Below are 17,709 nucleotides of genomic sequence, written 5' to 3' on the forward strand. Positions count from 1 at the left end.
TTACATTATTTACTTTTTTGGTTTAGAAATTTTGTTCTATAATAATTGACAATGTTAATTTTTCATTACAGATTCCTCCCAGCTTTACTGTCAGCAGTGTTGACACATCATCTGGCATGGGTGTCAACTGTTATGCCTTCTGGACACGTCCCGTTTTCCAATTTCACACAGAAGCACTCATCTCAAGCCCTTGACATGTTGGCAAGATCTCATCCTTACAACCCGCTCTGGGCCCAGCTTGGTGAGTTGTAAATGCTAAGCCCGTTTTAAGAGAGCAACTGCTGTCATGATATAAACTCTAATTTCTAAATTAATTGTCTGATGCAGGAGATCTCTATGGATGTTTGGGTTGTCCTTTCAAGATGGCACGTGTCGTAGTCATTGGCAGTCAGCAGAATGTGGTGCAACAGGTTCTCTATGCATTGTCCTACTTTATTCGCTGTTCTGAAGTGAATGAGAACAAGCTGGAGTTGCAGGGGCCTGGATTGTTGGATCCTGAGGATTACTGTTCAAACATCATAACAAGTTTTGAGCCTGGTGAGGTTGAGCAATCAGAGTATGTAGTTGTGACACTGCAGCGGCATCTTGAATCGTGTCATCAACATTTAGCTCTTCACAAGAGAAGAACCAATGCAAAGCTCCAGACAGGCTTGGAATCAAAACTGGCTGATAGCCTCCATTTCAGTTCAGCTTGTGGTTGCACAGACGATCGTACCACAGGCTGGGATACCTTGAGCAGCTCAGGTTCTGATGCAAACTCCCTGTCGATCAAATCATCCTCATTGCCTACAGAAGCTTCCATCAAGCAGATGGCACATGATCTTGGAGATGTTTCAGCTGAAGCCAAGAGGGAAAAAACAACAGTCCCGCAGCGTTCATTCCGAGCCTTATGTGATCAAGGAGAGGAGGCGAGTGCTGTTTATCAATCTTTTCTGGAATCTGGAGAAGTTTCCCGATCTTCATTGCCAAACCATCAAATCGATAAACTGTCACTAACTGAAGCAATTTCTGTAAAACACAGAAATAGCCCGCAAGGCAGCCGCAAGGTTAAGTTTCTTATTGGCTGTTCGCTTTCACCAGATTCTGACATGGAATCTCACACTCAACGCCTGGAAGAGACTTTGCGGCCCCTAAGCTTCAAGGTAGATGCCAATGGATATCGCAGCACAGTGCAGCAGGAGAGAAATGAATATGATGAAAACTTGTGCACAACAGACAAGGCCAAGACAGAGAGCTGCAACATGATTCGTCGACTGCCATCTTTTGCAGGAGGCAACAGCTTGTTTGACGAGTACTTTGATGATTATGATAATTTTGAAACAAAAACTTTTCATAACATTCCAATAGAGCAGTGTTGCTGTGAGGAAGTGAAACCTGTTCCTGTTGGTACAACTGGCTTGGAGGTTCCACAATGCGCTGCTGTACCGACAGATGGTTCTGAGGCCTGCTTTGAGCAAACTGTAAAAAACACCAATACTTGCACCAGCTCTGACCCACACTTGAACCAAAGGACATTAGAGCCAGTCAATGCACCAAAGCTGAGTTTGGAAGAGGAACGATCATTGGACATGGAAATTCCCCGTAATGAGAGCTCGGACAGTGCTCTTGGGGACAGTGATGGTGAAGAGGGGGTGTCTTGCAGGAATCGTAGACACGTTTCTCCGCAACAAGTGGAACTCCCATTACCAAGGTTGGTGTGATTAGAATTTTTTTTTGTCATTTGCCTTTCCTTGTTGAAAGCAAAAAATCTTTATGCAAAAATTGAGAGCTACCTCAAAAGTAATGTGACCTGTATTTTTTTCTGTTGCTACATGTTATCTCTGCCACCTAAGGTGGACGGAGGTTATGTTTTCTCCCCTGTCTGTCTCTGTGAGCAGGATATCTCAAAATGATGTGGACCTCTCATTTAACCATTAACATTCTTGATTCTACAAAATGAACATGTTTCCTCTTTTTGATCAATGGCAGAACAATTGGCTTTTTTCCTTTTTCTACTCCATCTCCTTTATGCTTGCTTCATGCTCCTCTTCCTTTTCTCTCTTTATTTTGTCTCTTCTTCTCATTTTCTGTCGTTTTTTTTTTTTTTGAATGCATGTTCCCTTTCATTGAAAATGATCTTGTTACTGCAATAACTTCTGAACTACTGGAGGGTTTTTTATGTTACATACAAAGTCGAGGCTCGTGGAAGAGTGAGAACACAAAATGGATCGGGACACAACAGAACAAAAGTAACAGTAGAAAGAGAAGTTGGAACACCAACAGCAGGGTGGAGGGACAAATAGAAGGAGACGGACAAACAAGGGATGTGGGTAAGACTTGTACCTTTTTAATTTATTCCAAAAACAGCGAGGTGAGGTGATTTTTATGGCATAGCCCGTAGGGCAATGCTGTCTGTAACAGCGTTTGTCTGTCCATATGTCCCCACAATCGTACACCAATCAGAGCTGAGGATCTGGTCACACGGCAGGAGGACACATTTAGTAACCATTACAGTTGCATATTTTATTAAAGGAAATATAATAACCTTCTGTGGAACGTTTTGGGGTCCCAGTGGGCGTCATAAGGTAGGTAGGGGGTTTCAGAAATTCCTCAATACAATTATGATTTTGAAATGCAATCAACATGGACCTTGCTCCCGAATCCGGACGTGAACAGATGATGATGGTTCGCTGATTTGATAATGCATCAATAAAATTGTGATTTAACATTCTATTTTGATATATTAATGCTATAGTATTAATTTGTGATTGGAATGATGAATGATGCTGTTTGGAATGAAAATATAGGGAATGTGCTGTCACGACCTGACGTTCGACTGAAGATGGCACAGGAATGTGGAATTTATTGGTTCATCGTTTGCCATTCGCCATGTTTTTTCCCAAGGCATTCACGAACCAGCTGTCCATGCTTGACGTTAAAAATATTTAATACTTACATTATTTGCTAACTGGTGGCTGCCCTCCACCTCCCAGGTCATACTATCCTCTTCAACTAAAGTATCAAACAGGCTCGGCCGTTGTTGGACTATCGGTCTAGTTTTCAAAATAGTGAGGTGACGGGGGGGGGGGAAAAAATCGAGGTCTAAGATGGTCTACCGGGGGTCAAGTGGGTCAAGGTTTTACCTCTCCCTCCACCCTCCCCCCAAAAATAGGTATTTACTTTCTTCTCAGAAACTACACACGCAATTTAGATGAAACTTGACCACAACTTTCATCACCTGTGATGTGTCAATGTTTGTTCACGGCATTAGAAAAATTGGGGTCTGAGGACGTATACAGGGTTGGGGGTGGGTGGGGGATTGCCCCACAAAATATGTATTTTTTTTTGTTTTTTAAAGTCTTATGATTATGTTAGTATGATTCTACATGCTGCCCTGTCTTATAGCAACCATTGAAATTGGTTTAAAATACCTTTACTCGGTGCAGTATACAGTTTATTCTACCAGGTGAGCACCAAGGGCCCTTATGTTTTGTGGGTATGTTCAGTTTTTCATGGGATTTTTGATTTTTCCCTTTTTAATCACGTACTGCCAGGAACCCTCTTTACCCATTGAAACAATGCCCCCACATTCGCGGCATCTTTTTCTTCTAAAAATATATTTGAAATTTTTTTTATCTTCGGTTCTCGCATTATATTTCCTTTTGTTGTAATCTTTCATTCTCTTGTTCAAATATTTTCCCATCATTATTGCTTTCATCCTTATCCCCACATGCTTTGAAAAAAAAACAGGATATTGTAATCGGCCCTGTCTGTCTGTCAGGCTATCTTCTAAATCTAAACGGTTGTGCAGAAATTTACCAAACTTGGTAGTTATAATCACTACATGGCGCAAAAGTCCAAGAGCAGTATTATTTTTGGTCTTACCCTCTTGAGGTGGGGTCAAAAAGTCAAATACCAAAAAATGCAATTACAGGCACATTTTTCAGCATTCTTTTAATGAAACTTTGTATAAGCAATCAATATTGGGGAATGCATGAAATATGTAAAGATTTCTTTTTTGATTTGACCCTGGGTTCATGCCACAGGGGGTGGGACTGGGCACTGTGGTCACAGGGGTCAAAACAGGGGGAAAAAATGTAACTCTAAATTTGATATTAGGTTATTCCTGGTGGAACTTTTTCCATCTTTCAACTTTGCTTTATGTGGGAAGTGTGGAGATTTGCGATGGCATGCCATAGGCTTTGCTCTCATTCTTTCTTGTGTTTTGAGGTATTATCTTCTGACATATGATGTTTGCCCTTAAATTTATTTGTGATTTTTAAACCATTTTGTAATTCTGCTGCCTTTTTATGGGCAGGTATATGATCTTTTTGGGTGTCCATCCAAGTAGCAGATACAGTATACTGATTGAATATCATTTTCTCTTCCTTCTCATATACTCACGAACCCTGCTTGTTGTACCTGTAGGTGCAATATTGTTGAAGCTCACTCTTCCAACAACCTAAGCAGCTTTGGCAAGTCCATGTTTGGTGGGTTTTGCCCTCGCTATGTACCAGACCTGGTTCTGCAAGGAATTCCAAGTGATGTTGGTCTTCAAGAGCGCTTGTTGGAAGACTTGAACCATGCTGTGCAGGTTGGGGCTTGTTTCTTCACCGATCATTATGCCAACGCCCTTTTTATTTTTTGGATGTTGTACAGGGTGGCCTGAAAGTCCCTTTACCCCAACTAAATATTTCACACCTCCATTCCTTCCCCTCATGCGGCAACACTGACTCAGGAGAATGATGGAGCACGTACAGATACAATGACTGATTTATTACTGTAAGTAATGCATGATAAAACCTTCTGCTGTCTCAACTCACACTCTGGAGGGAAGAGTTTATCAAGAGTTTAAGAACGAAAGCTTTACTGGCGAGGGCAAAGGTGACTTTAAGGCTACCCTGTACAGTGTTTTTTTTTTTGTTTTTTTTTTTTTGTTTTTTTTTTGCATTATTTTTGGATGCAGCAATAGGGCAAGAGAAGATAGAAATGCAAACAGTGGCACATGTTGACACCCTTCCTTTGTAGCAACAATTGTGTTGTATGTGCAGCACCCAGTCTTGGAGGAGCCGGTTGCGGAGGCAGTGTGTGTATTGGCGGATTCTGAACGCTGGACTGTACAGTTAATGTCGAGCCAGCGCCGAGGCCTCGATACCCAGCGCCTGACGAAGGATGTATTGGTGTCGAGCCTCGTGTCCCACATCCTTCACTCCACACTCCAGCTGTGGAAGCTTGGCCTTCCAGCTGACTTTGTAAGTGGTGTTTAATTGTATTTTTTTTCTCTCTCTAGAAGAGTGAGCCTCATGGAATAGGAGGTTGATTTGACAGTGGTGGATTGGGTCAATAACTGGGCACAACCAGCAAGGAAATGAATGAATGAATGAACGAATTGGAATGGAAAAGGGGGAAAGGAGGGGAGGAAACACTAAAACAAGCAAGTGAGAGTTGGATTAGGAAGGGACATTGGGGATTATAAATATTTTGGTTCAGGATGGGTGGGGGGTGGAGGGGTGGGGTTGAGGGTGTGGCATGGCACTGCCTGCCTGAAGCTCTGGAGGGAAGACTAAAAACGACAGCCTCAAGAAGGCGGTTCCACAGATGATAGATGAGGAAAAATAAGGGTTCTTGTGCCTCAAAATATTGTGTCCCAAACCCATCTCTCTCTGTACCCGTCGTACCCAGCTACTCCTGGACTGTGTCCTTCTCTCCTGACAAGGTGGATAAGTTTCTGTCAATCCTCGACTCTGATTTTGCAACTGGACCAGACGACATCAGACCACGGGTCCTAATATCCTGCTCTTCCGCTCTTTCACACCCTCTCTCTGTTCTCTTCACCCTCTCTTTTGCTCAAGGTCATCTGCCATCTGCTTGGAAACCAGCCAACATTACCGCTTTACATAGAATAGGTGCAAAAACAGATCCTTGCAACTACAGACCAATCAGCCTGCTCCCAATTATCGGCAAAGTCATGGAATCCATCATTGCTTCAGATATCAAATGCTTCCTCTTATCCAATGGCTTGATCTCTGATCATCAATTTGGATTCAGACCAGGTCACTCTACTCTGGACATGCTGCTTCTGCTGTCTCAACAATGGATGGAGGTCCTCAATGTCAAACAATAAATTAGAGCTGTCTCCCTCGACATATCACGTGCCTTGGATACGGTCTGGCACCCCGCTATGCTCACCAAACTCTCGTCCTATGGTATCCATGGAAATCTCCATGCATGCTTTGTGGACTTCCTCTCTGGTCATAGTCAACGTGTGGCCCTGAATGGATTTCTCTCATCTCCCCTTCCTGTTCAGGCTGGAGTTCCCCAAGGCAGTGTTCTGGGCCCTGTGCTTTTTCTGGTCTTCATCAATGATCTCTCTGACTCTCTGGAAAATCCTCTCTATCTCTTTGCTGATGACTCCACTCTCTGCCGCTCCATACCTCATCCCTCAGATTGGCAGTCTGCAGCCTCCTCACTCTCTGCAGACCTGGACAAAATCACAGACTGGTTAAACAAGTGGAACATGTCTTTCAAGCATGACAAATCTCACACTCTTACTATGTCTCTCCGAAAAGACCGTCTGGACAACCCTCCCATCTACTTTCTCAACAATCCTCTCCAAGAAGTTCTGTCGCTCAAGCTTTTGGGTCTCACTATCTGCCATGATCTTTCTTGGGAAAACCACATTTCCAAGCTGGCCCCCAATGCCAGTCGCCGACTGGGCATCCTCAGTCGTGCAAAGTCCTTCCTTGGCACACCTGAGCAGCTCCTCACCACATAACAAGGCTTTCATCCGCAGCTCAATGGAATACTTCTCTCCCCTCTGGTCTGGTGCTCCTGCCTCACACCTAGCTCACCTTCACGCTGTTGAAACCAAAGCTTTCAGAATCATTGGAATCTCCCGCAATAAAGCTAATTCCGAGGGTCTTTCACTCACTCACTCACCGCAGGCAGGTTGGTGGTCTTTCTGTCTTCTACCGACTACTTTCTCGCCTAGCCCCCCCCCCCCCCCCCCCCCCCCACAGCCCTGTCTGTGCTCTGTCCCCCAAATACTCCTGCAGGTCGCACAAGATCTGCCAGCAACCCTCTTCTCGTGAAACTGCGAAAATCAAGACTCTCTATTCACCTTCACTCTTTCATTCCTCTTTTTTCCCGCCTCTGGAACAAACTCCCTCACTCTCTACAATCCCACTCCTCCCTCCAGGTCTTTAAAACAGCTGTTAACTACCTTCTCTTATCGTCTCCCATCCAAAACCTTGATCTTTTCTACCCCTGTCAACTCACCCCAGATCCACTTTTCTGAAATACCGACTTCTTTCCTGGAAGTCCTAGCTGTGTCCGTGTTTTTTTTTACCTCTGCCACCCCTCACCGCCCCCCCCCCCCTTCCCACGCCTCCTCACCCCAAGCCCTCTCACTCCCACAGATCTCCTGATGTCCCTGCTCTCAAATGTTGTACTCGTGTGCTTCCCCCTCTCTCCCCATCTTGTCTCCCGCTACCTTTATTTTGTCTTGTGTCCGTTTGTTTGTTTTTTTGTCATTAATGTTGGCTCTTACTTGATGTTGGCTGTCATTAATGTTGGCTCATTAATGTTGAGATATGTGGATGGACAAAAGGACCACCGAGGCACTCGGAAACATGGTGGTGGGATGATGAAGTTGGAGAGAGGATTGACGAGAAGAGGAAGAAGTTCAAGGAGTGGCAGAAGGCGAAGGGTACGGGAGCAGAAAAAGCAGAGCATGAAAGTTGTAAGGCAGCCAAGAATGCTACAAAGAAAGAGGTAGCAAAGGCGCAGGAGGCATGTAGGAAAATGTTCGGAGAACGCTTGGATTCGGGAGAGGGTCAGAGAGCGGTATTCAGGATTGCAAAGCAGATAGCGAAGGAGGTGTGATGTGATGGGGGTGAGTTGCTTGAAGGATGAAATGGGACAAATCGTTGTGGACCCAGATGGAATTAAAGGAAGATGGAAAAGATATATGGAAATGCTGTTGAATACAGAGAATGAATGGGATGGCAATATAGAGAGTAACCCAGTTTTAGGACCGGCAGAGAAGATAACTGAGAAGGAAGTTGAGGAAGCGATAAAAGCAATGAAGAGTAGAAAAGTGGCAGGGCCGACGGGAGTTGTGGGAGATATGTTGAAGGCAGCAGGAAGTTGGGGTGTGAAGAGAATGACAGAGATCTGTAATCTGGTGGTGAAGGAAGGCCGCATTCCAGTGGATTGGGAACTGAGTACCCTCGTCCCTCTATACAAGAGGAAAGGTGACCCTCTGGAGTGTGGCTCGTACCAAACGATAAAGTTATTGGAGCATGGAATGAAGGTATTGGAAAGGGTGTTGGAGAGGAGGATAAGGAAGAAGGTGAAGATCGACGAAATGCAGTTTGGATTTATGCCAGGAAGAGGAACGACAGACACGCTCTTTATTGTGAGGCAGTTGCAGGAGAAGTACATGGAGAAGAGGAAGAAGTTGTTTCTTGGGTTTGTTGATCTGGAGAACGTATTTGATAGGGTTCCACGCAAAGTATTGACATGGGCATTGAGGAAGTTAGGAGGGGAGGAATGGTTGATCAGAGTAGTGATGGCAATGTACAAAAGAGCGCGTACAGCTGTAAGGACGAAGGACGGGAACAGTGGTGAGTTTGAGGTGAAGGTGGGAGTGCATCAGGGGTCGGTACTAAGTCCACTACTATTTGTAGCTGTGATGGAGGTGCTGGCTCAGAACGTAAAGGAGGGTTTACCATGGGAGTTGTTGTATGCAGATGATCTGGTGTTAATTGCGGAAAGTATGGATGGACTGAAGGAAAAGATGAGCAAGTGGAAGGAATGTATGGAGACAAAAGGTCTGAAGGTGAATATCGGAAAGACGAAGGTGATGGCAAGTGGTAAAGCATGTGGTGAGGTGGAAAGAACTGGGATGTGGCCATGTGCTGTGTGCAGGAAGGGTGTCGGAGTGAACTCCATTCAATGTACAATGTGCGCTGAGTGGGTTCATCAAAAATGCAGTGGTCTGAGGGTCATTACCCAGTGTGGCAGCTCCATTCAAATGTAAGGTGTGCACAGAGGGAGCTGCAGATGGAGGAAATGTTGAGTTGGATCTTGGAGACGGCGTGAAGCTGGAAGGTGTGAAAACATTTTGCTACCTCGGAGACGTGCTGAATGGAGAAGGTGGATCGGACTCGGCAACGGTTGCTCGAGTGAGATGTGCATGGAAGAAGTTTCGGGAACTGAGTGGCGTGCTGATGAGGAGGGGAGTGTCGTTGAAGCTGAAGGGAAAGGTATATGCTGCATGTGTGAGAAGTGTTATGATTTATGGGAGCGAGACATGGGTAATGAACGTAGAGCAGCAAGGAAGGCTGGAAAAGGTGGAAATGTGAATGGTTCGGTGGATGTGCGGAGTATTGTTGAGAGAGAGGAAGACAAATGATGAATTGTGAAAGATGATGGGAATAGAGCCTGTGATTGATGCTGTGAAGAGGAACAGGTTGAGATGGTTTGGTCATGTGTTGGGGAAGGATGAAAGTGACTGGTTGAGAAGAGTGATGGAAATGAATGTAGAAGGAAGTAGAGGACGGGGAAGACTGAGAAAGACTTGGCTAAAGATGGTGGAAGAAGAAATGCGGGCAAGGGGGTTAACAAGGAGAGATGCAGAAAATAGGGCAAAATGGAGAAGATTGTCATGGGGACCGCAAGGCTAACCCCCGCTCTTGCAGGGAAAATGCCCTTAAAATGCATGTTGTAATGTTGGCTCTTACACGAGCCTCAATCTTGTATACAAAAAAAAAGTTGAGGTGAGCAGTCGGTCTGAATTTTGGAGGTTTCATCAAAAGGGGTTACTGGAAGAACACATGCATCCTAGAGTTGCTGGGCTGGGGGGTGGGGAGGGGGGGTTGAGGGGGTTGGAGGACAGAGAGCAGAGAGGGCACTATTGGAGAAGCGGTGGATAAAAAAAACGGAGAAATCACTGACCTGCCTGTGATGTGAAAGCAACAGACCTTTTGCTTTGGCTAACCGTGGGAGATTCCAATAATGCTTAGCGTTTCAGATTCCACAGAATACAGGAAAGACGGACATGATTTTGGGGTGCCAACGCACAGCCGACAACAGTACTCCATTGATCTATGGCGAAGGTCCTGTGTCGACTGTGTGTCTGATTTCCTCAAGAAAAGATTTTGATCGACGGAGGATGCCAAGTCTGTGGCTGACTTTGGAGGCCAGCTTTGCTATGTGGTTGGTCCAGGAGAGGTCATAGATGATAGTGTTGCCTAGAAGTTCAAAAGACCGAACCTCATCAAGTGGCCCACCATGGAATTCGACAGTTGGGTTAGTTTGACTATCATTCTCAAGTGACAGGGAGAGATGTTGAGATTTTTTTCCAGGATTGAAGGATGTGTTCCATTTATCAGACCAGCATTTCATCAATTGTAAATGAGCAGTGTCGCAGTGATTCTTCACCATTGAGAGATCAAGCCAAAAATGATATATAGTACAATATTTCAAAATTCGGTGGATGAGTTGGGTGAGAAGACAAGAACAGGTGACAAGAACAAGCCATTTAGATTTTGGTTAAGATCCGGATCCAGCCTATCGGTGGGATACAAAACGTAAACTGTTCAGCCTGGTGGAGTTATGCACTCTACCGAATGTCATTCTAGTTGTAATATACTTTTTTTTTCGTCTATTGGAAATAAAAGGAGCAAACTAGAGATTGATTGACTTGACCAGACATATGTATTCGATAGTACATCATTCGACAACACACTATTACTGATCTCAATATTGTGGCAAGTTCATTCATTGCCCCCGGTCCCAGTTTTTAAGGCTTTTTCACAGTAATAGCAATCCATTTTGTGAAAGGTGTGGTGAAGAAGGGATGTTTGTGGTATACTTTGTTGTCTTGTTTTTTGTTACCCTTTACCAGTGTGTCATGCACCTTGAGGACCAGCTGCAGGAAATATTTCGCAAGAGCCAAATGCTGGCAGAATACCTCAAGGGCAACGAGCGTGTGCGAGTGAAAGAACTTGGTGCTGTGCTTGGGTATGTAGACAGAATAAAATAGATGTTTTCCAGCTCAAGGCAGAATTTGTGAGCAAGTTCTTACCTCGCTATTATCAGTTGTTTAATAAGCCTGTGGTCCAAAACTTGATAAATGCAAACAAAAATATGTTGACACTTGGTGAAAGATAAATGTGTCAATTTATGGAGTATTGATATTTGAGAAACTCAAACTAAATAATTACCTTGGAAAATGCTTTCTTCTGATCCTGAAAGTCACCTTTCTTCCTGCAGAGGATGTTCAGCTCTTTCAAAGGCCTGTGAAAAAAGTTGCTCTTCTTACTAGTAATGATGTAGCTGAACACAATGCAGACATGGAATGACAGACAGATTTATTTGTTTTCCAAACATAAACCTACCAGTGAAAGTTACACACAATGTAGATCATCTGTATATAAAAATAAAATGAGCTGAGTTTCTCAGTCCGTAACACTTTATTCTGATGAGTTTCTGCTGTCTTAACATCTATCTATAATTCCAGTAATCTCTGTGTGTGTGTCTGTGTGTGTGTGTGTTTGTCTGTGACCGCTGTTTCTCGACAACCACGGGTCCGATATACTTTAAACTTGCCAGGTATATTGCTGGGGACCCGAGGATGTGCCTTTTCAAGGTTTCATATTAATCGGAGAAGTAGTTACCGAGCTATGTCCAAAAAACGATTCAACCAATCAGAGAGCAGCGAGCTATCACGTGTGCCGAACGTGCCGAACAGACTCTGCCTCGGACGGCACATTTGAGAGCGTATTCATTTATTTCACGTTGGCAAACTATGTTGGCGTTAAACTATGTTTTAAAACTAATTAAAACTAATTTGCGATTCATCGTAACTGCGATATGCGACCTTCCGGACAGTCAAATGAGGACGTCACTTCCGGACTTACGGATAGTCATAGTGACGACGTACTGATGCTGAACGTGGCGAGCAGACACTGTAAGGTACGATCGATTGTAGTACACGTTTATAATAACTCTGCCGATACAGGCCCGATTAACTGCAGCGCCATCCGAGCTGCGGCGTCGGGACGATACATTCATTGTACGGTCACATCACGCACTTACGGGCACGCCCATGGGCCCATGGGCACGCCCAGACATTTTTTTTTTTTTTTTTGGCAAGGAACGGGCACCCACGTACGGGCACGTCCTAGTAATACAAATGGTACCACTGGAAAGGTAATAAGCCATTTGCTTGGAACAAAAAATTGTCAGTTTAATAACAAACCTGCCTGTTTTTAAAGCCCGTTTTTTTCCCTGATTGAGGAAGAAGAAGCAGGGCCTCCAGCTTTAATGTAGTTGATGCAATGGCAACATTTATTTTTCTATGAAAGCAGGAACCCTTACCAAGGATAGGGAAGAACACACACATACACATACACACACACACAAAAACCACCTTTAGAGGCCATTTTTTTTCCCCGCAAGCGGGGGTTGGCCTTTTTTGGGAACTGTGGTTGTTGTTGTTTTTCGGTCCCCTTTTTGAAGCAATGTTTTACGGCCGGATGCCCTTCCTGCCGCCAACCCTGTTTGTCGCCTTTTATGACACACAGGGAATTACCAGTGAACTGGTACTCAATTAGCCGACCTCGGAAGGATGACAGGCTGAGTCAACCCCCCTGGCGTTAATTCAGCGATCGACCGGGATTCGAACCCAGGATCCTAGGATCCTAAGCTGGCACCCTAGCCGCTAGCCCAACACCAGGCACTGGCACCCTAGCCAATACACACACACACAGACACATATAATATGATAAGGATGGCTGTCTGTACCCTGTTACGCTGATTGGCTTTGTGAGACTAGGCTGTGTCAGGCTGGATTGGCTCCCAGCAAGATTATCGTATAGGCTTATTAAAAGCTGATATTTGAAATTTGATTCAATGTTTACGATCGGAACTCATGGCTTAAATAATTATAGCAAAATATAGAGTGACTCTCTGCTCAAATATTAGCTTCCTTACTGAAAAGGTGCACGAGATATTGCCCAGATGAGAAAGAAAATAAATAAATGATTAAGAATGGAAATAAATAAATAATAATCATAAAATAATCAAATAATTAATCAATTGGCTAATGGAATACCTAAACCACCACCGTTTCATCCGAATCTGTAACTTTAAAAAAAAAAATCGAATAATCAAAAACCAAAAAATACCGTTTTTGCCAAAGCATTTGCTCATTATTGTGCCGAAATTTCAGCTTCCTAGCTCAAAGGATGGCTGACATATTGCCTGGACAAACAAGAAAACAAACAACCGGAGTGAAAACAGAGTACTCCCTTCCAGCGCACGTCATTGTCGGGCCCTCTTCGGTGCCCGGCAATGACGTCATGCAGCGCCTGGAGATGGCATAGGAAAGGAGCGGTGTACAATTTTTTTTTTTTTTAAACCCATTATATAGTTAAATAAATACGCTCTGCTGGATGTGAGGTAAAACAGCTCCAAACAGAAGTGTTGTATTCACAATCGCCACGAGGTCCCCATAACTTTACTCAGTGTGAAAAAGACCTACAGTGATTACTAAAAGCAACATCAAATGTCAAAAGGTTGCAGCACATCCACATCACAGGCATTCTGAAGCACAGTTTGTGTAGGCCTCAGGCTTCAAGCCTACCGGTCAAGGGATAATTCCTTTATGGCTGAGTGGAATTAGAATCAATCCAAGCTGTATAAACACTATGTATTATATATGCATTTAAGCAATAGCAATGTTTTGGCGTCATTACATAACCTGAGTTATTTGTTTGAGGCATCGAGCAATCAAACCAATGTTCTTTGCCTATGCACCTCCCGCGGTTTTCATCATCCTGATAAAGCAGCACTTACATGGAAGGAAGGAAGGAAGGAAGGAAGAAATCCCATCTAACGTTTTGACCCGTTCATGTTTAGAATCTCATTTCGAACCATTCCCGTTTGCCTTTCCCTTTTTGCAAATAATTCATCGGATGTAATCCATAACTTTGTGTGTATAAATCAATCCCTTGTGCTTTGTTGAGTTTTGTGCACCCGTCATTATTGTGTCGTATAGGCTTATTAAAAGCTGATATATTTGATTTGATTTTACACCGTATTTTGATTTGATTTTATTAACGGCCAGGGACACAGGTAGCGCTCTTTTTGGATTCGGATTCTAAAAAATTTTGGCAACTTTTGTTGCTCCCATGAACATCATTGTTCTGTGTTAATGCTCTTCTACGAGCCTTGATGTATAAAAATTTCAAAAATCCAGTATTCTTTTATTATGCATCCCTTTATTAATATTAATTGTTTATTTATAAAGTAGTGCCACAAGTGCGTAAGATCGTCCTTCATGTAGCGACAGTTATTGATACGGGTCCCAGTGGAGTTTTTATTTTTGTCCGCACACAACAACATCTTCTTCTTCTTTCACTAGCAATGTTTGTCACTCCCAAAAACGTCTGTTTGCGGTTTTGAACAACAACCCTGCCATGTACCTTCAACCGATTAGCCACCGTTGGAAAGGTAATCATCGATTTACTTATTCGAAAATAACCTTTGGCATGGTTACGTATTCCGTTCCAACGCACGTGATGAGTGTGCTGTATAAAGTGGCACACCTTCCTAATCAATGAGCACAAGGATATTGTTTTTGACAGCTATTTTGCCTCCCCATGACGAAAAAGGCCCTTTCATTTCGTTCCGTGTCATAGTTTAATATATCCGGCCTTAATCCAAATAGCCATGCTGTAAAATTTTTCTCCATTTGCTTTCAGTTTTTTTAGGTTAGCATTATTATCAGCTGTTTGTATATTATGACACACATCTAGGCCCAAAGGACAGGGAATCTTGAACAGAGTGGTTTGAAATGGCACTTTGTAATGAATGCATTTCTCAGGACCACAGCAGACATTCACATCATTCCAAGTGGAAACTGTGTGAAGAACTCAGAATGAATCTAAAAAATTATTTTATGAAGTACTCTTGAGTAAACCCCATACAAAATCTGTCTAAGGGAAAGGAGAACGTAGTGCACATTTCATGGCTTTGAATAATTTATGAATGAATGCTAATCTTTTTATCAGATGATGTGGTTGTAAGAAATGCTTCCCTTTGTAGGGTTCACTCTCTTTTTATGTATTTCCCAATTCTGGTTGAACTTCTTGATTAGTTATTACTGCTTGAACATTTTGTTTGAAACATTGTTAAATACTCACAACGGTACCTGCCCTATGGGCGGGGCTTCAATTGGGAAGCCCAAATGAAAAGGCAAAATATCAGAAATTGAAGGGTTTTTTATTTTAAACGATTAATATAAACATCCGTTGAATCATAACACACGCAAATCATCAAAATCTAAACAGTACATGGCACCCATTTTGAAAAAAGATTGAATTCTGCAAAACGGAAGCGGCCGCTACACCTGTTTCTCAGTCGCTTTGCACACGCTGCCATGTTACTTCGGAGCCGCACATTTATATAGGAAGAGTTCATCAGGAGTCGATCTACTCTCTCCTGGTACGTAGAATAAACAGTATTTGTAGAATTTCAACAAAAGCCACATCACTGTTCATATCGATAAATATTATTCCATCATGTTTGGAAAAACTGGAAAATTTGAAAACTTGGAAAAGTAATATAGCCTGTTTTACTTCCAGGGGTCCCAGGAATACCCACCCAAAATATGGTTGCGATCGGTTGAGCCGTTTTTGCGGTACCTTCGAACGGACGGACATTTGGTGAATTATAGTAAGATGTTTATGCCGTGCGCACCCAATTTGTGTTGTATTCTAATTCTGGGTTTTGCCGCAAGTGCAAAAATGAACGTACCAAATCGACAAACCTGCAAAAACCCATTAGACTTATTTAGCTTGCATTGGATTGAAGCGCCATTAGGCCATTGCCTTAACATAGTTTTAATAACATGTCGTATCTCATTGCATGTATTTCCTTGGCAGGCTGTAGTGCCCATGTTGGCATGTCTGTCTAAGGGACAGCAGGAAAACAAAAATAGAATGGCATTACTCGTGTGCCTGCCGCACGCTATGAATTTCATGCTTTGCCCTGTCGTGCCCGATGTGTGTAAAACTTCTGAAATACACCTGAGGCTCCACTGGTAGAGTTCCACGAATGCAGTAGTTGCAACCTGGTTTTTGGCTACAGAGTTGTACATGTTTGTGTGAACAAAAGGTGTTGTGGATGTGCCTTTATTTATTTTATTTTCAGCATACATTTATACTGCAACATGCTCTGTTACAAAGTGTTGTACATCGAATCGGATTGAATTTGGACTTGGGCAGTGCTTTTCATTTCATCTCTCGTCTGAAATGGTGAAGAATATGCTTACATATAAGAACGTGTTCTCTGTCGATCAATCTTTACACAATTATCACCATTTATCATTGCATATCAGCTGCAACCTAGTTGCGGACTTTTGACGAAGAATATAGGTTGTGTTTATGCCACACCGTGAACCAATTTGAATTTCGTACTTTGCTGGTGCAGAAACGAAAAACAATCGTCATTGCATGTGTGCTCGGTCACTAGAATTGCTTCTCCAAGTCTTGCTATTTGGAAAGAAAATTTTCCCTTCATTCGTTCTGACTTGCAATCGTAACAAGTACTGTTGCTGTCAGGCCTCTCGTGCATCGAGAATTGGGTTTACTTGTTCCATAAAAAGATGTTGCATGCATGACTTATTTTTTGCTGATAAATCATGTGTTTTACGACTTGCACGGTATGCACATAAGTCCTGAGGTTATGGTGCAACTCTTTGGTGATATTTGATTTCCTTGCAATATGCATATATTGAGTTGAAATTGTGTCCGTCTTCTGTCGGTAAGGACATGTTGTGCATTGCAGGATCGAGGCGAGCGATCTTCCTCTGCTTACGGCTGTAGCTTCAACACATTCTCCGCACGTTGCCCAGATCTTACTCTGATCAGATGCTCGAGCTTCGCACGTTCGCCGCTGCTTTTTCCCCACATTGTGGGATTTTACCAGTGCCCTAATTTCAAACATCGGAGCAAGATTATTTTAAGTCCACTCTTGTTAACAGACGAGATTATTTAAAAACAAAAACTCAGCACTGATGGACCATGTCTACCTTCCTTTGGACCTGTACTTTATCAGGAACTCAAACTGCAATATTTTGATCTGGTGTTTCCTCTTGGATCTTGTGCACCCGTTCTTTTTTTTCTTTTCTTTTTCTCCCTCTATTTTTTGGGGGGGATCTTTCCTGCTCTTTATAACTTATTGTAAAATATTTACATTCTGTTTACCAGTATGAATGATGTAAATTGGGTGATGTGGGCATGATTTTCAAACATTCTGTGCTGTTTTGAAACTTTATGGTGGAATGTATGATTCTATACAGTTTACATTCGTTTTATCTGAACGTTGTGTTGTCATGTAAGTTGTTTTTTTGTCAAAGTAAATGTAATTTGAAGGTTATTTTTGTAGGAGATTTTTGTCTATTAAAATATCTAGAAACATTAATATAATTATATTGTTATATACCCGTTTGTTTTGTTGTTGTTTTTTTTGAATCCACATATTTGGTTTTATAGGGTTTGTAGTGGTAGACAACTGAGATTTGGCACATCACTATATGGAGCCATGGATGATCCCAATGGGGCCCAACTACAACATTTTATTTTATTTTTGCAGTGGGGATGAAAGGATGTCTGTTTTTCAATTTGAATAGGGTCTATTTTGTGGGGCAATTGATAT

At 42.8% G+C, this 17,709-nt stretch overlaps 1 protein-coding gene across 5 annotated transcripts in view; it reads left to right on the top strand.

The window, feature by feature from the left end:
* LOC137425320 (folliculin-interacting protein 1) overlaps nucleotides 1-17,500 on the top strand; it is a 165,043-nt gene extending 147,543 nt beyond the window's left edge. For 4 of the 5 annotated variants that reach the window (XM_078776537.1, XM_078776535.1, XM_078776534.1 and 1 more), the window contains 6 exons: nucleotides 72-241; nucleotides 328-1,690; nucleotides 4,408-4,573; nucleotides 5,031-5,231; nucleotides 10,892-11,007; nucleotides 16,840-17,500. In XM_078776537.1, coding sequence (XP_078632663.1) covers nucleotides 72-241; nucleotides 328-1,690; nucleotides 4,408-4,573; nucleotides 5,031-5,231; nucleotides 10,892-11,007; nucleotides 16,840-16,918 — 2,095 coding nt within the window. In that variant the 3' untranslated portion in view covers nucleotides 16,919-17,500. Of the gene's footprint in view, nucleotides 1-71; nucleotides 242-327; nucleotides 1,691-4,407; nucleotides 4,574-5,030; nucleotides 5,232-8,910; nucleotides 9,249-10,891; nucleotides 11,008-16,839 lie in introns of all 5 variants that reach the window. The other variant, XR_013623209.1, reaches the window with a different exon arrangement.
* The last annotated feature ends 209 nt before the right edge of the window (nucleotides 17,501-17,709 follow it).

This window comes from Myxine glutinosa, chromosome 4 (genome assembly GCF_964187855.1).
Source record: "Myxine glutinosa chromosome 4, kmMyxGlut1.1, whole genome shotgun sequence".
In the NCBI taxonomy this organism is placed as follows: Eukaryota; Metazoa; Chordata; class Myxini; order Myxiniformes; family Myxinidae; genus Myxine; species Myxine glutinosa.